The sequence below is a fragment of the Eurytemora carolleeae genome, unplaced genomic scaffold, assembly GCF_000591075.1.
Source record: "Eurytemora carolleeae unplaced genomic scaffold, Eaff_2.0 scaffold333, whole genome shotgun sequence".
Taxonomy (NCBI): domain Eukaryota; kingdom Metazoa; phylum Arthropoda; class Copepoda; order Calanoida; family Temoridae; genus Eurytemora; species Eurytemora carolleeae.
In genome coordinates this window covers 97,023-121,771 of record NW_019396309.1, presented here as the reverse complement: position 1 = coordinate 121,771, position 24,749 = coordinate 97,023, and the positions used below count along the sequence as shown (strand labels likewise).

The 24,749-nt window shown below is 32.4% G+C and overlaps 2 protein-coding genes across 5 annotated transcripts in view; one reads left to right on the top strand and one right to left on the bottom strand.

Moving 5' to 3' along the window:
• LOC111700666 (methionine synthase) overlaps positions 1–22,445 on the bottom strand; it is a 30,917-nt gene extending 8,472 nt beyond the window's left edge. The window contains exons 1-29 of one of the 3 annotated variants that reach the window (XM_023471659.1): positions 22,376–22,445; positions 21,312–21,417; positions 20,516–20,581; positions 20,261–20,288; positions 19,825–19,873; positions 17,480–17,542; positions 17,058–17,097; positions 16,551–16,651; positions 14,567–14,673; positions 12,878–12,922; positions 12,434–12,471; positions 11,688–11,759; positions 11,426–11,486; positions 10,837–10,894; positions 9,207–9,318; positions 8,337–8,395; positions 7,805–7,923; positions 7,064–7,148; positions 5,951–6,021; positions 5,610–5,672; positions 5,457–5,531; positions 5,131–5,241; positions 4,279–4,395; positions 3,997–4,055; positions 3,085–3,145; positions 2,305–2,413; positions 1,971–2,020; positions 1,465–1,534; positions 1,067–1,150 (exon numbers count right to left, since the gene is read on the bottom strand). In XM_023471659.1, the coding sequence (XP_023327427.1) occupies positions 1,067–1,150; positions 1,465–1,534; positions 1,971–2,020; positions 2,305–2,413; positions 3,085–3,145; positions 3,997–4,055; positions 4,279–4,395; positions 5,131–5,241; positions 5,457–5,531; positions 5,610–5,672; positions 5,951–6,021; positions 7,064–7,148; positions 7,805–7,923; positions 8,337–8,395; positions 9,207–9,318; positions 10,837–10,894; positions 11,426–11,486; positions 11,688–11,759; positions 12,434–12,471; positions 12,878–12,922; positions 14,567–14,673; positions 16,551–16,651; positions 17,058–17,097; positions 17,480–17,542; positions 19,825–19,873; positions 20,261–20,288; positions 20,516–20,581; positions 21,312–21,417; positions 22,376–22,430 (2,134 nt within the window). In that variant the 5' untranslated portion in view covers positions 22,431–22,445. Of the gene's footprint in view, positions 1–1,066; positions 1,151–1,464; positions 1,535–1,970; positions 2,021–2,304; positions 2,414–3,084; positions 3,146–3,996; positions 4,060–4,278; positions 4,396–5,130; positions 5,242–5,456; positions 5,532–5,609; positions 5,673–5,950; positions 6,022–7,063; positions 7,149–7,804; positions 7,924–8,336; positions 8,396–9,206; positions 9,319–10,836; positions 10,901–11,425; positions 11,487–11,687; positions 11,760–12,433; positions 12,472–12,877; positions 12,923–14,566; positions 14,674–16,550; positions 16,652–17,057; positions 17,098–17,479; positions 17,543–19,824; positions 19,874–20,260; positions 20,289–20,515; positions 20,582–21,311; positions 21,418–22,375 lie in introns of all 3 variants that reach the window. The other 2 variants (XM_023471657.1, XM_023471658.1) reach the window with 2 other exon arrangements.
• On the top strand, positions 18,077–19,134 carry LOC111700667 (glycine-rich cell wall structural protein). Of its 2 annotated transcripts, none has more exons than XM_023471661.1 (3): positions 18,077–18,267; positions 18,431–18,490; positions 18,703–19,134. In XM_023471661.1, the coding sequence occupies exons 2-3, from the start codon at positions 18,451–18,453 to the stop codon at positions 19,041–19,043; spliced, it is 381 nt and encodes a 126-aa protein (XP_023327429.1). In that variant the 5' UTR covers positions 18,077–18,267; positions 18,431–18,450; the 3' UTR covers positions 19,044–19,134. The 2 variants fall into 2 exon arrangements, with proteins under 2 accessions (XP_023327429.1, XP_023327428.1); XM_023471660.1 differs by having other exon boundaries at positions 18,084–18,243.
• Positions 22,446–24,749: the final 2,304 nt, after the last annotated feature.

Below are 24,749 nucleotides of genomic sequence, written 5' to 3'. Positions count from 1 at the left end.
CTCCATCAAAATTCGATCTTGATTAAATTTTTGAAAATTTTGAAAATCCACGAAATTTTTTTGTAAAAATCCGCGAATTATTTTTGTTTTGTTTTACGATTTACACAAAGAGAACATGTTCACAATTAATTTAGAAGATGGGCGCGAAGCGCCCTCTAAGGCTAGTTTGTTAAAAATGACAATGTGCACAGTTTCCAATGAGAATCGATAACATTAGTTTGAAAAATCATAAGAAGCAAAATTGCAATGTTGTATGTTTGGAATTTTATTTACTGAAACAATTTACAATTTTAAATTAATGTATACTTGCAGTAACAGATATGTATATTTACAGTGCTCACATTCGGCTTCTTTAAAAGCACAAAGTGGCTTTATGCAGCTAATGTTTTCCCTTCTTTAGTCCTTTTTTAGTGTCTTATACGCACTCAATTTTCAAAGTATTATAGGGTTGACAAAATGTTGACAAAATTTTGACAAAATGTAGAGAAAGTTCTGTGAATGAGAAACACTGTTTTTTGAAAACTACTCAACAAGTAATTTTAGAATCAATACTATGGTATCTTTTTATTGAGAAGTTTGTTCATGTTCAATGTCTGATGCATGTGCTACAGGGCATGACGTCCCAACAAGCTCTGAAGTTTCTTAAGGTATGATCAAAAAACAAATTTAAACAATAGTGAGAAGCAGTTAAATGTTATAAACGTAGTTCAAACAGCGCAGGTTCAAGTGATGTGATTCAACTTATGTCAAAGTTCAATTACTTCTCTCTATTAATTTAATTTGGTTCCAAATACATCTATTATGTTATGGCATCAAAAACTTTCCTTGTCTCTAAAATTTTGAAAGTTTAAAGGAATAGTAAGCCTAATTTCAAGTGACCCTGCATGCGAAGATGGAAATGCTCTATTTATGACGATACCCTTGAAACCTTAATCTGATTAGATTAGAAGTTACTTTTGCAGAGAAATCTCAAATGAAATTAAAGAGCTTACTAAAAAAAGACATTGATTTCAAATTCATACTTGATTAAACAAAGCTATAAATTCTACGGTTATAAATTGGCTACCTTCGATAACATTGAGAGGACGAGGGTAAAGAGATTTATTAGTTCTTGCTTCTTCTGTATCTTCCACAACAAATTTGTCAATTCCTGAAAAAAAAATAATAAATGTCCACACAAAATTTGTTCTCATATCTACGTAAGAAAAAAACACGATTAAATTGAAAATTGTTTAAGCTCTATAGGTAGGGGGGGAACAAAGTTCGAAAGTGTTTTGATTTTTTTGTGTAATTTCTCTTCCGTCTGCTTTAGATTGAATATATTTGGTTTGGTTAAATGTATGTTTATATTATCATATTGAAAAGCCTAGTTGCACTGCAATGCAATGTAATTTAATTATCAAATCATCAAAAAAAAATAAAAATTGTTGAATTTGATTATTTAATTTGTCAAGACTAATTCACCTTTGATTAAAGAATGTTGAAGACGGTTTTCTACTGAGCCATTTCTCCATTCATCAACTACTGCTGCAGTCTAATTTATAAATTCATGATTTGAAAATTTAGATTTCCAAAGATTGTTAATTTCTTCAATTTATGTTATGCAAACTTTCTGCAAAATTTGTTCACAGTTTTTGCAACACTTGTTAAAAAATATTTCTCTAGTTGAAAATGTTTCATCATTTTTGAATTTAGTCAGGTAAGATGGTTTGCAAAAATGTTTAAGAAATATTTTGAATTTGTGCAAAATAAAGTGCAAAATGAGAATTACAAAAGTTTGCAATTTTCCTTCATTGTTCTATTTTGGAAAGAACTTTAGAGCAATTCATAATCATATGATATATAACTTTTATGTAAATCAATGTTTTTTGTTTATTTGTGCGATTTTTTTTCAAAACAGAATTGGCCTTTCAGAGCTTTCAAAAAAGTTTTTTTTTCCAATTAAACATTTTCTTAAAGTTTACGCTAACCTTAGCCCCTGCAGAATGCTTCTCCGCATAAGCCAGAAGTTTATCAGTACCTAAACATGTAAGCTAATTAATTAATCCCATCTACTATTTCAAGTTTTAATAGTGGCTCTATCTTTTTGTACAAAGTAAAACAATAACAAAAAAATTTCGCGAATTTAGGAATATTTTTCGTGGATTTAGAATTTTTTTGCAATTCTGAGCATTCATAAACCTTCCCTAGGGTCACGTGATATGCCTAAAAATAAGGAGCTTATACGGATACAAGCAAAGTATTTATATAGATTGAGATTGATCGAAGATTTTAAAAAAAATATTTAACTTTTGCTATTTTTACCTTCAGGATCCCTGTTCCAGAGCAGATCTTCACAAAGTTTCAACAGTTCAGTTTCTATATCGTCATACAAGGGAAGATTTCCTGCATTTACAATTCCCATATCCATACCCTAATATTCAGTTTTATCTTTTACATTTAATTAAGTATTTGCTTCTGTTTGTCCCATAAAATTCTCTAAAATAACATAGCAAAATATAAAAATCTAAAAAATGGGTTCTTAAATTTTTATTATTCTACATACCCGACAAGACAGGAAACGTTTCTTACCAAACAATGGTTGTGCGGTTCCTACAGGAACGTTTCTCTATCGTTTCCGTTACGTTACATGGAAACGTAACGTTACGTATCGTTTTAGAATCGTATTTGAAACGTTTTTGAATCTTCTATAGATGCTGAAATTGTGTTCAGTGAACTTTCCAACAAGAAATTAAATTCACAAAATATAAAACTTGCATTCTCTAAAATAACCCAGGAAAATAGTAAAATCTAAAGATATATTGCAAATTCTATTAGATACCCTTCAGAATACGAAATGAAATTCATAAAATATAGTATTTGCTGCTTTAATTCGTAACATTCTTTAAAGTAACCCAGCAAGATACGGTGGTAATCGATTATATCAATATAAAAAAGACGACTTTCAATTTTAATTTCGATAAAAAATATGGAAAAAAGACAAATTGTCAATTTAAAAAGCTTCTCTTTAATTTAAGGTTTGATTTTTTGGATGCTGAAATTATTTCGGGGAGCCTTTTCCATGTTGTATTCATTAAACTGTTCCTTTTGAATTGCATGGTAAAGGAATACACTATGCATAGCTTCCCGTATAAACTCCTTTCCTCTGAAATGTAAAGGCGTAAAGGGACTGACAGCGTAATTTTAAGTGACCCTCTATGCAAAGATGACAATATTCGATTTACAACGGTACCCTTGAAACCTTAATCTGATCAAAAATGTGGAAGACACCGCTATTTTTCAGACTATATGTGTTTATTTTTATGAGTTTCTCTATTGCTTCTTACTAACAAGAAATGCGTAAGTCGCAAGACAAACAGCAAATGAAAAAAAACAGTTTAAAGATAGGAAAACTTTGAAATATAATTCACTCTCGATCCGACACAGCTTTAAAGGGTATCGTTGTAAATTGGGTATTGCCATCTATGCATGGAGGGTCACTTAAAATTACACTTACTGCAGTCCCTTAAAGCTAAATTTAAGATAGTCTTAAATTGTCGAAATTGGATTCTTCTATTGGTCTGTGTAAGAATGTAAATTATTACACGCCATCCTTTCGCGGTAATTTTAGTGTATTCAAATTGCATTTTTCGAAATAAGGAAAATAGTTTTAAAATTCGTTGATGACGCTTGACCAAACCTCTGTAGAGTTAAAAAAAAAGTATGTTTATTCTACATTTTATTAAAAATATATTTCGGTCTAGGTTGACCCTCGTCAGTTCTTGAGATTGTTTCTGTCATGAAGATTGAAAACAAAATAGTTTTGGATCATGGGCACCCCCACTCGATGCACTTCTCGGATATATAATTCATAGACCTCTGACCTCTGACCTCTGACCGCTGACCTCTGACCTCTGACCTCTGACCTCTGACCTATTACCACTGACCTCTGACCGGTTGATGTTTTGCCACATTACGATAAGAATACTGGAGCAATGAATGTGAAATAAATTTTACCTGAAAGAGAATGAAAAGTTTGATACACCTCCGCTAATCCTACAGCCCGGACAGGTCGCCTTTTCATAAAATCAAGCTATTTTAACTATATAAACAGTACTGGCTTAAAACTCCAGCTTTGCCTGAAAACGATTTTTTCCCTGTAAAGTCAAACCACGAAATTTTTAAACATAGCTGAACACCTTCCAGGTGTTCTATGGAGTTTCCTTAAAATTAAATATTTCCTTAAAATTAAATAGTCACTCTTAATTTTTTACTTTTTAACATTAACTCGATCTTTTCCTTAATAATGCTGGTCGCCTCTATGAAGTCTCTCCCATAGTTGTTGTGCTCTTCCATTCCAGTAGCGATGGTCAGTATGTTGGGGTCAAAAATTATGTCATTTGGATTAAACCCAACCTATATTAAATATTTATTATTTAAATGATTCTGCTGTGGTAACTTAAAGATCACAAAAAGATTGTAATCGTGTTTTCAAGTAACCATTTATGTAAAGATGACAATGCCCGATTTACAACGGTACCCTTAAATGCTAAGTCTCGCATCAAGTATAAATTATATATCTATGTTTTTGTTTCTTAATTTTTTTTTATTTGCGGTTACTGTGACCAGCGAATTTCTTGCTTATAAGCGGCAAGCTATAGAAAAATTTTCAGAATTAAACACTTTTTCAGTCAGAAAAAATGTTATCTTTCACATTTTTTATCAGATAAAGGTTAAAGGGTACAGCTGTAAATCAGGCATTACCATCTTTTTATGGATGGTCACTTAAAATTACGCTAACAGTCCCTTTAATATTCACTATTATCTAATATCTAGACAGTTCCTTTAATATACGCCATTTTCTAATATCTAGACAGTCCCTTTAATATCCACCATTATCTAATATCTAGACAGTCCCTTTAATATACGCCATTTCCTAATATCTAGACAGTCCCTTTAATATCCACCATTTTATAATATCTAGACAGTCCATTTAATATCCACCATTTTATAATATCTAGACAGTCCCTTTAATATCCACCATTTTATAATATCCACCATTTTCTAATATCTAGACAGTCCCTTTAATATCCACCATTTTATAATATCTAGACAGTCCCTTTAATATCCACCATTTTATAATATCTGGACCTTTTCTGTGAGAATCTTATAAGATCTCTGGCATATTTCAACTTTTCTATCACATTCCGCCGCCTGGCCCAGTTCATCAAATGCCATGACGACTACAGCTCCTCCAAATCTCTTAACAAAATATGAAGATTATATTAATGAAGACGACAACAATTTTGATTCTAACAATGTGAGTAAAAAACTGTATTTGACCAATCAGGAGATTCAGAAAATGAGGAAAAATCAGTGTTCGGAAATTCTCACAGATTGTTCGATACTTACTTGGAATACTTTTTTTTAAATTGATCATTCATGAACTTAAAACCGCAGAAGTCCTTATCCCTTACCTTGATAGTTGTTGCTTTCTCAATAAAATCTTGTTCCCCAGCTTTCAAGGATATAGAGTTGATGATACATTTTCCCTGTAAACATTTTTCAACATTTTTCAACATTTTTCATAATTTTCCAACATTTTTCAATTTTTTAAAAATATAACTTACCTGAGTACATTTAAGACCCGCTTCAATGACCTCAAAATTTGACGAATCTATGCAGAGCGGGACCTGAGAAATCATTTATTATTTTTGACTTATTTTTCTTTCATCTTTCATAACAAAATTAACGAGTTTTAAATCTTTTAAGAGTATCTGTAATGGTCGGCAATTATATAAATTCAATAAAGACGAATTATAAAGGCTTTGATCCCTAACAAGCAGGAAAACAAGATGAGATGTTAATTGACAACTTCCCGTTGTTTAAAAGTTTAAGTGCTACTACTGTTTAACAGCTTGATCTTTATTGTATTGATATATACGACGACTATTGTATATAAATTATTAACCTTTGATATGTCTGGTTCTGATGATATGAGATTGCAAAACTTGCTCATAGCAGCCTTACCGTCCAACATTCCTTTACAACATATCAAACTTAATCTAATTAGCATTAATAGGTTATTTGAAGAAAACTGAAAAGAAGCATGCTTTAATAGGTGATTTTAAGAATAGTAATAAGCATGCTTTTATTAGTTGATTTTGAGAAAAGTGATTAGCTGATTTTGAGAAAAGTGATAAGCAGGCTTTATTAATTGATTTTGAGAAAAAAGATAAGCATGCTTTTACTAGTTAATTTTGAGAAAAGTGTTCAGCAGGCTTTTATAAGTTGATTTTGAGAAGAGTGATAAGCATTCTTTTATTAGTTAATTTTGAGAAAAGTGATGAGCATGCTTTTACTAGTTGATTTTGAGAAAAGTGAAAAGCATGCTTTTATTAGTTGATTTGGAGGAAAATATTAAGCATGCTTTTATTGGTTGATTTTGAGAAAAGTGATAAGCATGCTTTTGTTAGTTTTGATAATAGTGGTAAGCATGCTTTTATTAGTTGATTTTGAGAAAAGTGTTCAGCAGGCTTTTATAAGTTGATTTGGAGGAAAATATTAAGCATGCTTTTTTTTAGTTAATTTGGAGAAAAATATGTATTCTACAAGATCAGTTTACATGAACACTTTTTATTAAACAAATTTAATTTAGATTCGAGAAATAAGATTGATCTTAAAATAAATCACCTAAACGAATTTCTAATAAATTTCTACTAATTATAAAAAAAGAAGACTATGAAGTGAAATACTTTAAAAATACAGTGTAACCCTTAATAACGAATACATCGGAAGAATTTATCAAATGTCGTCTTGACACTTTTTCAATAAGTTTTATACTATATTACGTAAATTTCAGTATTTGCGAAAATAAATAAATAGCTATGAATATGCGGGAACAGTTTTAAAGAGTTCCATATAATCATTTAATTAAAAAACTAAATATCTGCAACATTCCATTATCAGAAAGTGAAGAATACGACATTTGATGAATTCTTTCGATGTATTCGTTATTAAGGGTTTCACTGTAGCAGATTCAAACTCAAACATATTCGAATTAGAAAAGATCGTACAACGATACCTTCGTCCATGTTGATATCAAGAACCTGTGCTCCATTCTCAACCTGGAGCTTAGCTATAGCCAGGGCTTCATCATACTTTCCTTCCTAAGTATAACACATTGTTAATATACTGCATTAAAAACTATCCATGTGTCAAATTTTATAAAAACATCACAACTGTGACACATTATCAGAGGCGGCTTATGAGGGAGGAGCTGGAAAAGGAGGGTACTGCCCCCCCCCCCTTCTTCCGCAAAACTGGAGGACGCCCCTCCCCCGATTATGATATAGTGTGCAACTGAGACGAAAGAACAGCTTCTACATTCGTAAATTGTATTTTTAAAGATGGATTTAAAATTATTTTCCGAGGGGCGCCCAATTAACTTTTTCAGTCCTAGTTAAATTATTTTTGAAAGTGGAACAAATTTATTCCCCCCCCCCTCCCCTCTTATACTAAGGAGAAGGTAAAATTAATGCGACATCGAAGGTACGACTTTATGACCACGTAGCTCCTCTAGTTTTGTTTTTAGCACAATTTAAGCACATTTTAAGCACATTTTTCCGGTTACATATATTATCAAATGTTTTTGTTCTTCTGGATAGCTCTTTAAAAGAAAAACATATAATTTCAGGAAAGGAATTTTTTGAAGTAAGGTGGGGGGGGGATGGCAAATTTAGGCACGCTTCGCACGCAATTTTCTTCACCTCCAACCCTGGAAAATCATAATCCGCTAATACACATTAAAGAAAAAACATTTTACCTTGATCAATCTACAGAATAGTCTTGAACCAGCAACATTACAACGCTCTCCAATATTAACAAAGTTAGAGAGACGACCAACTTTCAAGGGTTCAAGACCAGCCAACAACATGTGATCAGCTGAACAAATATTAGCTTGGTCCTGGGATCTACGGATCCACCCTCTCTCCCGCAAAATACAGGGTTAATCATTTAGTCCCTAATTGGTGGCTTATTTAATGAATTGGATACGACAAAAGTACATGTTACGTTGCAGCGAAGCGTGAATATGAAGAGTGAGATTGTATAAATTCATTCATATATTTTGGATTTAATCATTTCTAATCCAAGCACAACAGTTATAGAACAGGGTAGGTGGCCAGGAGGGGGCCTTGAAATAATCATTACAGGGACTGTAAAGTGACCTTCTGAAAAGGGTCACTTGAAATTACGGTTACGGTACTTTTCAGAACATATTTTGAGCTGGGCTAAAATGACTATCTGCTAAAACTACGAATTTGTTCAATTAATTTTGTTTCAAATCATATCTCCACCTGAAATAGATTTAGCTGGAATCCTTGGTTTGATGCCTTTAACTGCTTCCGCAACAGCTCTAAAAATACATTGGAAAATAAAATAAAAATTATAGATAGATAGAAAGATATTTCGGCTAACATCACAATAAATACATTTTTAATTTTATAATTTATAACTAAACAGTCACTAGCCAGGGCTACAGCCTAACCGTTTCTGGTTGTTTTGATTGGCTGGCCCTCCAAAATTTTATACTAACTAATACATTACACAAAGCACAAAGTAATTTAAAAAAGGAAATAAAGAAGGAAGGAAAGGAGAAACCCGAGAACTAAAAATCTAATTTTTGGCGAAAATATGTTACAGTGGTTTACAGTATTTACAAATTACAAATTACATGAGTAGCAGTTCCTGTTTTTACATTCAAATTCCTTAAATCTAGAAGCCAGATATATTTTCATATCCGTTTAGAAAGTACTGAAAATGAACATGTAATATCCATTGGAACACTTTTTTAAATTCTCGGAAAAAATATGTTGTAAAAGGTTTAAGATACTTAATTCTTACTAATTCCAATTTAAAACTTTGTGTCCTTTTAGGTTCTACAAATGAAGACAAAGGAAGTTTTTCTTTTAATAGTAGAAGCAGTATGTTTGTGGATATCAGTTAATTTAAGCATTCCATTTCCAAAAACAAAGGATCTGTATGCTGTGACCAAAGCTAGATTAAATTAATTTAACTAAATTAAAGAAACCCAATGCAATTCGCCTTGATTAGTCCAGAGTGGCCGTGAGTGCTACAATGTCAAAAAGAGTTTTTTTGACACCCTGCTTAAGAAATAATATTCTAGTCAAATACCTGATGTAAGAAATAATATTCTAGTCAAATACCTGATATGATCTGGAGTTGTTCCACAACAACCTCCAACAACATTAACGAATCCATCTTTAGCAAAGGATAACATATTAGAACCAGTTTCAGCTGGCAGTTCGTCGTAACCACCTTAATCAGGGATAACATATTAAAACCAGTTTCAGCCGGCAGCTCGTCGTAACCACCTTAATCAGGGATAATCAAAATTGATGGAGGATGAAATAAGAAGAAAATGGAGATCGAGAAAAATAGAAATGTCAAAATATTTGCAGCTGCTATCATATAATTATTTAAATAATTTTGTTAAAATTTAAATTTTAACATAAATTACTGTCGAGTAGGAAGACGGCATTAAAACAATACTGAAGTGTAATTGATGTTGTTTTATAGCATTTACAATTTTAACTTATTAAACCACCATTAATTAAAATACATTGCGCAACTGTAGTTTCTCATATTTATAGTCCTCACGTGTGTTTAAAAGTCGTCTTCCTAATTCAGAGTTTTCTGGTAATCACTGCAGCGTTAATAAAATTAATGAAGCAAAAAATTATCAAAACATATTCAGCTTGGGCCTGGTTTAATATTATAAAAGTTCAAAAAAAAACCAAAACGTGTACTTTTCCAAAAAACTAGAATTTTTGACGGTTTTTTGGCCTAACTAATCCAATATTTTTTCCAAAAATTTTAATGTATTAAATCTTAATGGACAATTACTAAGAAAATGATGTATGAGATGATAAATTCAAGAAATATTTTTTTGATGAACGTCAACTCTATGTGAAAAGTATATCAGACGGTAAAAGCTTGGTCCGATCTCAATTTTTTTTATTTCCTGAATTTGTTTGACTAAAATTCACTTCATTCCGGTCTGCATCATACAAATATTTCAAGTTGGTATTTTTTTGGGGTACCCTAATGCACATTTTTGGGATACCCTAATGCACATTTTTGGCGTACCCTTATGCACATTTTTGGGATACCCTAATGCACATTTTTAGGGTACCCTAATGCACATTTTTGGGGTACCCTAATGCACATTTTTGGGGTACCCTAATGCACATTTTTAGGGTACCCTAATGCACATTTTTGGGGTACCCTAATGCACATTTTTACTTGGTACTTTGTCTATAAAAGTTTGATGGTTTAAACTATATTATTATGAAAAGAATAAAATACAATAAATGAAACCTCACATGAAACTAAATCTCAGAAAACGAAAATATTTGTAAGAATATGTTTTTCTCTTGCATCATAAATCGCCGTAAAGGAACCAAACCACTCGAGAAAATGCAATACATAGTTCGCAATGTAGGCCTAGAATTTAGCTTTTAAAATGCGAAATTTAGCAATATTTTTTCGCATTTCGTCACCTTTTCGTGAAAATTCGTATTTTTTTCGCGAAGATGAATTTTGCGAAAAGAAAGAGGACAATGCAGAATTTCGAGAGAAATAAAATATGTCGCAATTTAGTCTAAAAAATGCTAAAATTTTCGTGAAATTTTGCATTTTATCTCTTTCGCTTTATGAAAAATGCGAAACTTTTCGCATTTTATCTACGAAGAAATGCGAAGAAATGCGAAATTTTCGGCGAAAAAAAACGATTTTTTATTTAGCTAGAGACAGATATATTGTAAGATGTTTTACCAAAGGTATTTGGAAGTCCTGCATTAGGGTAACAGATCACATAGGCGTCCGTAGCCTTACCTATTTATATGTCTTTTTTTATACACTAAGTGTTAATAGAATATATATTTGGCATAATTTTTTTTAAATTCAATATTACATTTTAATCAAGACAAATGACTAATATTATTTTTTTTATCAATGTATACATTTTAAAGATCAGAGCGTGATCTTCAATGTTAAAGAAAAGATCAGAGCGTGATAAAATCTACAACTTAAAGGGACTAAAAGCGTAATTTCAAGTGACCCTCCATGCAAATACGGCATGGCCAGATTCACAACAGTACCCTTAAATTTTTATCAGATTATTAATGTGGAAGATATTGTCATTTTTCTAAATATAAGTGTTTTCATTCTGAAAACTATTATTTATTAGATATTTACCTGCGCAAATCACAATTTAAAATTAATAGTTTTCAAAATCTTTTACCTTAAAATCTAATTCATGCTTGAATAGATATTTGAAATTATGCTTACAGTCCTTTTAAGTTGTAGATTTTTTTCCAAATAATTTTTATAAAAAGTAAAAATATTTTTGTTAAGAAAACAATCCTATTGCTTCTATAAATGGTCGCATTTCGTTTGCCCCCAGAGCACAGTTCAGTCCAATGCTGAAAATAAAGAAAAATCATTACTTTCTGAAAATGCGCAGAAAAAATTGTAATTATGGTTTATTTCATATTATTACGGCTGTTCACATTTTAGAATTACGAAAACCTAGATTAGATGAAAACTTAGTTATATTGTGATTGATTGATTGATAGACGTTTTTCAATCAATCATTATATAACTAAGTTTTCATCTATAATTACCACATTGGTTTAGCGTGAGAAACGGAGATGATAAAAGCTTCCCCAGTTTGTCCTGATAATGTCCGTCCACTCCTAAAAATAAAAATAATTTTAGATTTGACCATTTTTGGTTTCCAGAACTTGAAATTTTTAAATAACGAAGTTTAGGAGCTTGACCACTCACCAGTGAACAGTCCTAATCTAATTCCTATTCTAACATCATTTTACCCGACCTCGGTCTGCTCATTGGTGAATTTTTAAGAGGTCAATGTAATAAAGCTTGACGCACATATTTATAGCTATTGCTGGCCAAAAGGCTGAAATAAATGCGCTGAATTTTTTTAGGGAATTCTTGAATACCTTAGGGGTAACAAAGGATAAAAAAATTTGATTTTTATAGATTCGGGGTTTTAAAGTGTTTTTAAAATTCAACGGTCAACGCAGGAAACCCTTTTCTTAATTTTATGCTCGATAAGTTTTTTTTTAACTTTATACAACTATGGTCATATATATCCATTAAAATGATTGTTAAAATCGTTTTAAAAATAGCTCTTGTTAATATCTTTTGTAAGAGAACCAAATTTGCTTAATGTAATAAAAACAAACTTATAGAAAATCAGATTTTGTTGTGCGTCAAATATCTCAGATTATTTTAGGCACATTTAAAGCCCAAAAAACTTGAATTTGTCAAAAACGGGCCTTAAAGCGATGTCCTTCCCTACACTACAGGCTCGATTAGATTGATATTTTCAATTCTAAGTTATTACCTGTCCACAATGGTGCCGGATACAAAGATAGGAACAGACTAACGCAGATCAATTAATATTGTTTTAAATAGGAAGTTGGAAAATGTACTTTCCCAAAGGAATTTCCCCAAGTGGCAACTTCCCAAGGGTATTTTCCCAAATGGCGACTTTCCAAACGTGCAATTTTCCAAGTCTTTCCTAGACTCAGCGCTTGGCCCATAGGATATTCTAGTCGCAACGCTCGGCCCCCCCTAGCCCATCCAAGCCGCAGCGTTTGGCCCTCATTGCAGCCTGTGGCGCCTCAAAAGGCCTTACCTAACCTTTGGTAAGTTGCCACTTGGGAAATTGGCACTTGGGAAATTGGCACTTGGGACTTCCCAACGACTTAAATTTCATACAATTCGTGATTAAGTTTTTTTAATTCTTAAAAACTTCTATTATTACGAAACAATATATTTATGATTCCTGGTATTCAGTGTCAAACAGCTTCTGGATCGCAAATAGGGCAGCCTGGAGGAAGAAAAGAAAGATTAAATGAAAACCATTACAAAGAAAAGGATAAAAAAATGGCTAAAATAATTCCCTTTTATAAAACCCAAAATAAATTTATCTTACCCAGCATGTTGTCAATACTTGTCAATACTCAATAATTACTCACAGTCAAATATTTATTCATAAAAATATTTAGAAAAACTGTATTTAAAGTAGATTTCTAAGGTTTTATCGCTTCTGTGGATCCCCCCAAAAAAATTACAATAACTAAATAACTTTTTAAGTTTTCTGACAGATGAATATGAGCTTTATGATTAAGAAAGTGTTCCGTATGAATATCTACTTACTAGTATTTCTATGGGAAAAAAATTACTCAAAATGATGAAGGAAATTTTCACTGTAAATTTGGATTATTCTGGTTTTCTGAATTATATTTGAATGGTATGGTATGGATGGTAGACTTAAAATCCCAAAATTTGAAAATAACTATTAGTATGTATAGCAAAAGCCTTACTCCGACAGTATTCTCAATGTGTATCGTACAGATACAACTCGCTCTAGAAACGAACCTTCTACATTAAAACTTCAATCTGTATCAATCCGGATACAACGCTATATGTATTGTTAGATGTGTATCGTACAGATACAACTCGCTCTAGAAATGAACCTTCTACAATACTTCAGTCTGTATCAATCCGGATACAACGCTATATGTGTTCTTAAATGTGTATTGTACAGATACAAGTCGCTTTCGAACCTCACCTTGTCCGACCAATAATACTTCAGTCTGTATCAATCCAGATACAACGCAATTCTTTTAGTCTGTATCTGTCTTTCAAGAAACAACTAGAGCTGACCCTCTGCTTCTCACACGAAAATCAATACGTGTCTTCTGTCTAAACGTAATGAAGCAACAATCTATATTTTCTGTGTATTATAGTACATGCTAAATTAATGAACGTAATTAAACGAAACGGTAGTTCTTGATATACGATATGGACCGATAGGTTTTCTCAGAAGGTAACGAACGTTATTAGGGTATACAATTATTGTTTACACACAGTGTAAACTGTACAGGTATAGGCCAGGTTTACAAATATAGGGTTTCTACAAATATTTATTACAAGTATTTTAAAATTAGTGAACAGCTTGTTCCTTAAAGGGAAAAACTAAAATATTTGACCTTTAAAGTGAGGCAATGAACATAAAGACAAAAATTTCACAGCATTGCTGCAAATCGTTCAATGGGACTAAAACGGGCTTTCATCTTTCCGCTGCATATTTTCAGAGTTTAAAATTGCGCCTTAAAGGCATTGTATAATGTATAAGCATATTTTTAGTGACCCTTCATGCGGAGATGGCAATGCCCGATTGACAGCAGTACACTTGAAACCTTTATCTGTTCAAACTTCAAAAATATGGAAGACACAATTGTCTTTCTGACTCGAAAAGTGTTTATTTCTGTGAGTTTCTCCATTGTTTTTTTAACAGTAAATGCACAAGTCACCACAAATGAGAAGAGGTTAAGACAAAAACATTGATATCTAATTCATACTTGATCAGACAAAAATTAAAGGATACCGTGGAAAATCGAACATGGTAAGGTTGGCAAGGAGGTTCACTTGTAATAACGCTTACAGTCCCTTTAATTGTTTAAATCACCTTGGCATTAGCTGTATCAAATACAGTTTCTACCAGCAGAAGATCAACTCCTCCATCAAGAAGAGCTCGAGCCTGCTCACCATAAGCTTCAACTAGTTCATCAAAACCTGAAAAGATCATCTTACACTGATAACTAATTAAGTCTTAAATAGGAAAACGACTTTAAATAGTTAAATAGGAATGAAACACAGCAATTGTGCAATTGTGCAGTGTAAACAGACCCATTTCACTTATCTGTGACTTATTAAGTAGTAAAACTATTTACTTTGTAACAAAATCAAATACACTTTAGTATTGGTTTAAAAAATAAAACTTTTTAAAAGAACTTCTCTCTCAAAGCCTGATTATAGAGTTGTATTACATATATACATGTTTTATTAAATCCTCCAGTAAAATCTTCAACAACATGTTTAGTCTAAATATACAAATAGACGGAATAAGCGGAGAAACTTAAGCTGTTAAAGGGACTGTAAAGGAAAAATTAAAGGGGGTATTGGCTGAAAGCTAATCTTTTTAGCTCTTGATTGCGACCCATTAAAGTTCTATCTGATGTTCCTGTCTCGAGAAATTGATGTAAAAATGTGTCAAATTCATACAAAGATTCATATATATATATATATATATACAATTTTGTATAGAAATAATAGATTTAAACAGATCATATTCAGCAAATACGCAACTAATGGCAATCTGAAAACGAAAATATCTCAGAGCAACCTAAAACTTAGGTTTTCTCCAATTATGATTTTTTAATTTTTATTTTTATTTTTTAAAATAGATATAATTGATAATATTATTTTGATTCCGTATTATGTTAGAACTCCCAACAGTGCAGTATAGTGGTCACATGTCGGTCTGTATCACGTGACCAGTATACTGCACTCTCATTGGTTGGAGTTCTGGTGACGTTATATAAACTTACAAATAATATATCAATAATATACATTAAAAATAAATAAGAAAATTATAAAATTATATATAGAGCAAACCAAAGTAAGAATTAGCTTCCTCCGGGATGTCTTCGTTTTCAGATTCGTTTTGGATTAGCTAAATATGATCTGTTTAATTATACTATTTCTGTACAAAATAGTATATATATGAATTATCGTATAAATTTGACACAGTTTTATATCAATTTCTCGAGACAGAAACATCAGATAGAACTTTCTTGTGTCGCGATCAACTAAAGTGATTAGCTTTAGCCTATACCCCCATACATCTTTCCTTTACAGTCCCTTTAATCTTTCCAAAACTAAATTTATTCGTCTAGGGAAACAAATATGATGAACACTACAAATTAAAACATAGGTACGTAACTATCAGATAGAAAGGTTTTAAAGAAAAGTATTTTCTTTTTTTGTAGGGGTTACTTTCTAAAATGGGATTTTTGATAAGAACTATATTAAAATTTAATCCTTCATGTTTATCAGTATAACCGCCTGTATTATTTTGTTTAGCTATATTGCATGTTTTATATCTTACACATCTGTTGAACACTGAACTAAACACATCTCAGATAAAAACAATTTAACTTTTAAAATAACTAATCTCTCTCTTCATAATCTAATAATCTAATCCTATATATTTTTACAACCAATAAACCTCCATATATCAAATTGAAATATAAAAGGTCCATCTCATCAAGTTATGAAGATTATCTGAAAAAAAAAGAGTTTGAGGCAAGTTTATAAAAAGAAAGTACGTTCAGTTCGCTTTGAATTTACCATATGAATAGTAAAGTTTTATTTATACCAATACCATATGGTCGGCGATATACCAAATAAACACAACTTTTCTAAAATTTTTAACAAGTTTTTTGTATTACTAGTTTACAAATAAACAAAGTGCGAGAAAATCAAATTTAACCAGTTACATAAAAAATTTAAAAATTTTTGTTCTTCTGAATAGCTAGCTCTTCAATAAGATGAGTTATGATCAAAACATTTCAATATTTACTTCAGTTTAACTTGTACTAAGTACTCACTGATATTCCTGAACTCTGGTTTCTCCACACTTGGAGAGATAGAGAGGGTTCTATTCGTTGGACCCATTGCGCCAGCAACATACTTCGTGCAACCAGTCTCTCTACTATTGCACCAGCTAAATACTTCATGTAACCAGTCTCTCTACAAGTACTACTTTATTAAACACCCTTCTACATACTTTGTGACATTAACCAACAAAAAATATCAGAAATTCTGAGACAGGGAAGTATATTTTTTAGAATAAAAAATTGGCCATCAAAATGCTACTTTTTTCAATCCTTTTGATACTTTTTATCCAAAAATTTATTTTTTTCCCCAATAAATTTCTTTTATTTTCCACATGAAATCAGCGAATTGAACCCTAAAATACAGTTTTCAAATCTTGGAAAGTTTACAAAGTAAATAAAGCTTTTATTTTACTAAAATAATATTAATTAAAAAACCTTTTTTAGTTAAACACCCCCCGAATCATCTTTAAAATCAAATACAAAGTCTATAACATATTCCTGTAAGCCTCCTCCGCCGCCTTCTTTGCTAGTTTAGCACCTTAGAATCAATAACAATATCTTAATCGGCAAAAAGAATTAAAGTCAGGTACGTTATTTAAAAACGTATCAAGCTCAGTTTAATCCAGTGCTTCGGAGTCATCAAAAGAATTTAAAATATGCCGTCTTGACAATATTTTTATGGGTTTTATACTATTATATCATAAATTTCAATAATTGTAAAAATAAATAAATAGCCATGAATATGGGGGAAGAGTTTTAAAGAGCTTCATATATTTATTCAATTAAAATAAATATTTGCAGCATTCAATTATTAGTAAGTTAAAAATAAAACATTTTATAAAATCTTTACATGTCTCTGGAAGCTACTGGGTTAACTGTATATATAAAAAACTTTTAATAAAAAATATAATAATGATTTCCTTGATAATTGATCTGATATACTAAATGTTCCAGAGCATAGTCTGCCTGGGCAACAGTAGTTCCTGAAAATGAAAATAGATATAAAAACGTCTGTCAGCCATTTACAATGTAAGCGCACCAAAATATTTTTTGGGTTAAATTCCTAGCTACGGGCCTACCATCCCTCCCCTTTAAATTCCTAGCTACGGGCCTACCACCCTCCACTGTAACACAAATCAGAGAAACAAGTTTAAGGAGGAAGTTTGTAAAGAAGGAAAGGAAATGCAGGAAAAGAATGAGAAGTAAGTGAGAAATGGTAAATAATGATCCAACTAATTAAGAAACTAAACAAATTCAAATCATCTTCGCCCGGTAACGTCTTTGCCTATGCTCTAACCAGGGATAGATATGAAAATCAAACTAAAAAAAAATTTAAAAAATTAAAATTAAATATTTAAAAAAGATAGAATGTTTGAAATAAGAAAAAATTAATAAATAAAGTAGAGCATACTTTCAAGGAATTTAAGGAAAACAAGAAAATCACAACTAAATGCATTTGAAAGGCAGATTTAATAAAAAAAATTCTTAACAGAGTTTCTTTGAAACAAATCACTTTCTACCTATTCTCGAAAAACAAACGTTTTAAGACGAGTTTGAAAATCTGTTCATTTTTGAAGTCCTCTTTCCCTATTGTTGTTATCTGTATAAATAGCTCGAACTTGACACTGTAAACATCAGTTCAACCTGAACTTCCAACCAAGCATCTCCTACCAATCCTTCTTCGGTAAAAATCTATGCGATATTACTGGTACGACTTTGTGACCTCGTAACGCCTCCAGTTTTGTTTTTAAGCACAAGTATAAGATAAGTAAAGTTATCAGGTTACAAATCAGAAATTCAAAACATTTCCTTTCTCACTAGCTCTCCAATAAGAGAAGTTATTATATAGTCATTCTTGCAATTTATTTTAGTTTGAGGTGGAACTGAAACCATGCCAGCTCTACATCTACTCATTCTACTTGGAGTTCTAGGAAACATGATAATCTTAGGATACTTATTTTAATTAATATTTGCATATAAAATACTGCCTTTTTTAACCACGCAGCTTTGCTTTGTTTACCCTGTTTACGCTTTACAGTCTTCAAAATAAAATAAGCACATTATTCTTGTATCGCCTGTTATTGTCATTTCCCAATTTTTTTCTAATTTCAAAGCTTCGTATCCTTATTATCATCTCTTACAGTTCCCGCAATTCTAAGTGACGGATATGGTGGACATGGGGGAGGTGGTGGTGGCGGAGGATATGGCGGACACGGCGGAAGCGTTGGCTCTGGTACTGCCTGCATTGTGAAAGGATCTTACTGCCAGTGCCACTACTGTAAGTGCGACGAAGGAAAGATCCATTGTTCCGGATATGGGCATGGAGGGGGAGGAAAAGGAGGATATGGAAAGAACTACTGTTATGGAAGTATGGAGGGAGAATACTGCCATTGTGATTATTGTAAATGTAAGAATGGGTTTGGACAGGACAGCTATGGAAAGCAATGTGGAGGAGGTGGAGGTGGGGGTGGATACCATAAGTAAACATTTATGTACACTGCAACTCACCTGAAAGAATAATGCACAATTTTGTTATTTGTTATATTAGCTTTATTATTAAATGCCGGATTATCTTTTCATGTCTTTGTTTCTGTTTTTACTTGTCTAAATATATCTAAGTTTTAAAATAAATTATTTTATCAAGAAAAGATCTAAAGAACAGAATTTAATGTTAAATAATAGCATCTCTTAATGCTCATGGGATTACAGTTGAACCAGAAAACGTTGAAGTGAGAAGACAACTTGTACACTAAGGTTTTGATTAAAAATAGTCCAATGACCATTAAACAAAGCAATTGTGCAGTGCACACAGACCCATTTCACTTAATAAAGAAAAGTAATAATTAAATTACTAGTAATATTGTCTGCTTTGTATCACCATCCAACACTGTCGTCTTTTTATTACTCTAAGAGTTTTCTGGTTCTCACTATACTGAATTACATACTGAAAAGATTAAAAGGGATAATATTACTACTTTATTCTAACCCTTCGTTGCACAGGGTACTCATAGTTACTCCTGCAGTTTACCCGCACATGGTCTTATATTTCGATTTTAGCTATTTTTCCCTATACAAGTGGACCCACTCAACTTAAAATCTCAAAACAAAGCTGAGAACATTCCCGTGGTTCTCCCGAATTCTCAAATCAAAATTTGAGACATATCTGTCAAGGGGTTACTGAGTTATGATCAGACAAACAAACAGACAAATACAGAGATTGCAACTTTACAAATATATAGACGATGTAAAGCTATTATAAACTAACCTGAGAAAGTGTTAGTTTCACAAATGTCAGCTCCAGCCAAAAAATATTTCTAAAAAAGAAATCTATTTTAAATATTTTCTAAAAAATTGCATATTTTACAAGAGGAACAAGAAAAAGCATGAATAACAAAGAAACTAATTTAAGGGAATGTAAGCGTAATTTCGAGTAAGCCTCAATGCAAGCAGACAATGCAATGATTTACAACCGTATCCTATAAAAGCTTTGTCTGATCAAGTATGAATTAATTTTTTTGCGGTTTCTCTGCAAAAAAAGTGGAATATTTATTGCTAATAAGAAGCAGTTGAGATATTCAAAGAAAATTTAACTTTTTTCGAGTTAGAAACGACGGTATTTTCCACATTTTTCAACAGATTAAGGTTTCAAGGGTACCGTTGTACATTAGGCATTCCCATCTTTGAATTAGTGAAGAATTCACCTTATGAATATTGTAGACAATATCCGGTCTGAAAAAAACATACAACTATTTTTTTAATTGTCATAAAGAAATCTTTCTATTTAATAAAGCTTTTCGCTCATATATATAGCTGGCCAACAGGTTGGACCAAATTGGCTGAAATTTGTATAGCGAACCCATGGATACCTTAGGGGTAATATAGTCAGAACTCAGTTGAATAAATATTATCTAATCTGTGCTTGAATATTTTTCATTAAGAAATATAGCCATCTTTACCTGGTAATTGACAAGAGATCGTTATTACCCTTCAGTGGCTTAGAATGATTTTGTAAATTTGCATCCCTGAAATTATCATTTAAAGGGACTGTGAGTGTAATTCTTCGTGAACCTCAATATAAAGATGGCAATGCACGATTCACAGCGGTATCTTTATACTAGCTTTGTCTGATCTTTTATGAATTCGATATCAATGTTAATCATTTAGAAAACTGATTATTTTCAGTTGTAGCTTCTCTACAAAATTGTGACTTACGCATTTTTACCAAAGGAAAAATTTTGGAACTATCATAACTAAGCACTTTTACACTTAGAACAACAACAACATCTCCCAAATTATTTATCAGATAAAGGTTGTGAATCGGGCATTGCCGTCTTAAAATATAGGGTCACTTGAAAGTACGCTTACAGTCCCTTTAAAGTTAAAGTTAAAATTTCAAGTAATATTCATTAAGTGCATTCAAGATATACAAGAGGAGATTAATTTATCCACAACAGAAAAGCAGGATCTTAAGGAATCCAATTGCAACTAAAATTTTTAAATAATTTTGCTGATCATAATATGCTTATAGCCCCAATAGAGTCGTGTACAGTCCCCCCCCACACACTTTACACATGCATGTATATTCTGTGGAGACCATCAAAGGGAGTTGCCATTCTATGTTGCAACTGCCCAAATCAAACTAAGAAGGACCCAGGGGCGTTCAGGGATTCAGGAATTTGTCCAGGGGGCTGAGCCCCCATTGCCCCCCCCCCCTTAATACGAGTCTGGAAGGAACCCTGGTTTTCATTGTACCTGAAATCCTCCTCCTCAAGTCCTTCTCTCTGAACCATGGTTCCCATCGCACCGTCTATCAGTACGATCCTTTCCTTCAGAACATTTTCCAAGTTCCAACCCTGCTCTAAACATAATTTCAACATTATACTGTAATATTTAGGAATTGCGGGTGGTATTTACAAAACATAGATTCTGTACGGTCACCTCTGAAGTCTCATCCTTTGTGGGTAACCCTGTGATTGCTTAGCATACAACAAATAGATTATCAAGTACAATAAGTGACAACAGAGAAATTGATCAATTATGCATTGACGTCACAAGAAAAACTAAATTTTCAGACATTGGTTGACATGTTTTCCAAGATTAAATAAAAAAATGTAAAAATAGAAAATAAAGAACACATATAATTTCACTTTGTTGACTGTCAAATAAGCACTTTATTCTAAAATGTTCACTATTATTAATCAATTTTTTGGACACATAATCTAAGTTGACACTTGTGGTGACGTAAGAATACAACTGTACTGAGAGTTGTACAAATTCTACGTTACAATTTATTGTACTATTTGACATATAATAGAGTTGCCTGCTTTATGAATGGTTCTGATAAAAAGTTGTTTTTCCTTTCATTAAACTAGCTTCAAATAGCGTAGAACATGCATGATGGAGTTTAAGCAAACATTTCCATGTTCCGATTCCGGTATCACATTTTTTATAACTCGTTGATATACATCATACTTAAAGCTACTGTTATAGTATACAAATCGTTGTTTTTTTTATGAACGCATTAATTGGGGGGTGGGGGGGGGGAATTTTGACATTTATTCTTTTAGGGGCTGAACAATGCAATTGCCCCTACAAAAAGTAACTTCTATTTACGTCAAGATTTTAACTTGAATAAATTTATTTGATTGTTTATCTCGCCTTTATCTCTGTGTTTATTCGCTACTCGTCTTTTTTTAATGCTTCCCTTCGCCCCCCCCCCCCTCCTTCCAGCATTCGGACCTACCCTCCTACACTACCTACCTACCCTACAGCTGCCCTACCCTACCCTACCCTACTCGACTCTCATTTTAACTTACGTGAAGTTGGTTTCAGCTTTGGGTCACCTAGGGTGAGGGAAGAAGAAGGAGCCATTTTTCTGAAAATGAATAAATTGTACAACATACATCAGTACAATAAAGACGACTGTTGATTTTGATTTTGTTTTTTATCAGGCTTTTAAAGTTTAAATATATAAAACCCTATTTCACGGAAATATACGTTATTTAGTTCATTGACCATAGTTGCAGTCAACTTATTTACCTGCACCTTGTAAAACCTAAATATATAGACAATTCAATACAGACTCTTGTTGTTTACGGATGTATGCCTAGATAGGTAGAGAGGATAGAGTTTGTGATAGATTGAAACGGCATGATTTACATAAATATGGAAACAAATATAGAAGCTAACAATCAAACAAACAACAAACATAAAAATGTCTTTTTTGTACTATTAATATAATCGCCGACCACTATATGTAAAGATGTATGTCTATATATTGAAACATAAAATTTAAACATTAATATTCTTATAACAAAATCAGTGAATGTTGATCATATGTCAAATTTAAAATTGATTATTTACTGATTCTAGTCTGGAGATATAAATATGTATATAAACATTACGTACAGAATTACTTAAGTGATCAAAGTAAAAGTTGTTCGTAAGAGTACGACTGTATAAGACACGTTTTGTATTATATATAACTGCAGGTTAACCCCTCACAGCCGACAACAGAGAACTGAGTTGAAGATATATATATATATTCAACAGAGTACAGAGTAAAAATATATACATCCAGAAACTGGTTTAAATCTCAAGTTCTCAACCCAGACCTTTCTCCAGTATTCACAGATTGTGTAATATCACACTTTTAACGCATGCACAACGAGGGGGGGAGTCCAGATGTTCCTCAACGATTAATCACCGCCACCCAAATGTGTTTTGCGGCAAGCGCGCTCCTCAATTGGTAATCACCACCACCTCAATTGGTAATCATCGTAAAAAATTGTTTTCTGAGATTTGAAATTAATGCAGTTTTAACACAATTTTTGATATCTATTGGGGTTTCATGGCATCTGTTTTGACTTGAAACTAAATTTTCAAATTGTTTACAGATTTTTTTGGTCAACAAAAACCATGAGAATCAAGTCACAGTTCATTTTAGCCGAATCTTAGATCCAATTCGCCCATTTAATGACTGCATTTCATGATTGGCGTTAAGATACTGCCTGTTTTCTAAAAAATTATCTCATCCCACGCAAAGTAATATCCATCTCCAATTTAAAAGATATTTTTAAAAAACCTTTTCAGTATTAAGGTTTTTGTATTCGCCTACTTGAGTTCAACATCTACAACAAAACTAATTATATGCATAAAAAGTACTTAAAATTTGGAAAAATTAGTCTCATCCCACGTCCTACTGAAAATGAAATATTTAGTCCACTAATAATGGGTTAAAGTTTCCTCTCTATATAAGGAGTTTAAAACAATAACATTCATGAGGAAAAAGCCGCAAATATTCTTAAGCGAAACTTGAAACTAAAATAAAGTAATATATTTCTAGCGCTTATTATGGCATATTTATAGATTTATTTTCGAAACAGTAAAGAAAGCTTTAACTTAATATTGTACACCATAGGGCCATTGACAGAGGTCAGTATGGTCTTATTTCTAAGAAATAACTGATTTAATGTTACGCTTATTTTGGCTGATTACCAGATGGTGGATATTACCAATTGAGGAGCACGCTAGCCGCAAAACACATTTGGGTGGCGGTGATTAATCGTTGAGGAATTCTGGACGGTAATGTTACATCGTCTATACACAACATCCCCCCTACTGAACTTCTGACCTACTAACTTTCCGACCTACTGCAATATCGGACCTACGCCAGCTGTTTATTTTAGTATTATTTGAGGGTTAGGTTAGGTTAAGACAATTTCTGGGCCGAGCGCTGCGGCTAGGACAGGCTAGGGGGCCGAGCGCTGCGGCCACAATTCCATGTAGCAGCTGTAATACCACGTGCTAGTAGGTCGGATGTGTAGTATAGCGGATTTGGCGTAGGTCAGAAGTGGAGTATGGCGGATATGTGTAGGTCGAAAAATACACCACCATTCTGGACTCCCCCCCCCCACGCACAACACACAACACGACGGAGGGGGGACGGCCGTGAACTCCTTATTTTGTATTTCCTATCCAACATAGATCTTGTGTAACAAAAAATTTCCGTCTCCACAGGCCAAAGGCCAAGGCATTGTGAAACTTCAAAGTCGAGGCTGTAAAAAAGTTTCAGTGTTGTCTTTATCTCATCAGGCATAGATCTATTATATTTCAATCATATGCATTCGACTAGAATAGTCAACATTTCAAATATAAAAGTTTATTACCACACAAGGATTCAGACATCTA

Coding starts and splice junctions, on each gene's coding strand:
- LOC111700667 (XM_023471661.1), top strand. CDS start 18,451: ATGCCAGCTCTACATCTACTCATTCTACTTGGAGTTCTAG. Junction 18,491..18,702: donor CATTCTACTTGGAGTTCTAG/GAAACATGATAA, acceptor CATCTCTTACAG/TTCCCGCAATTCTAAGTGAC.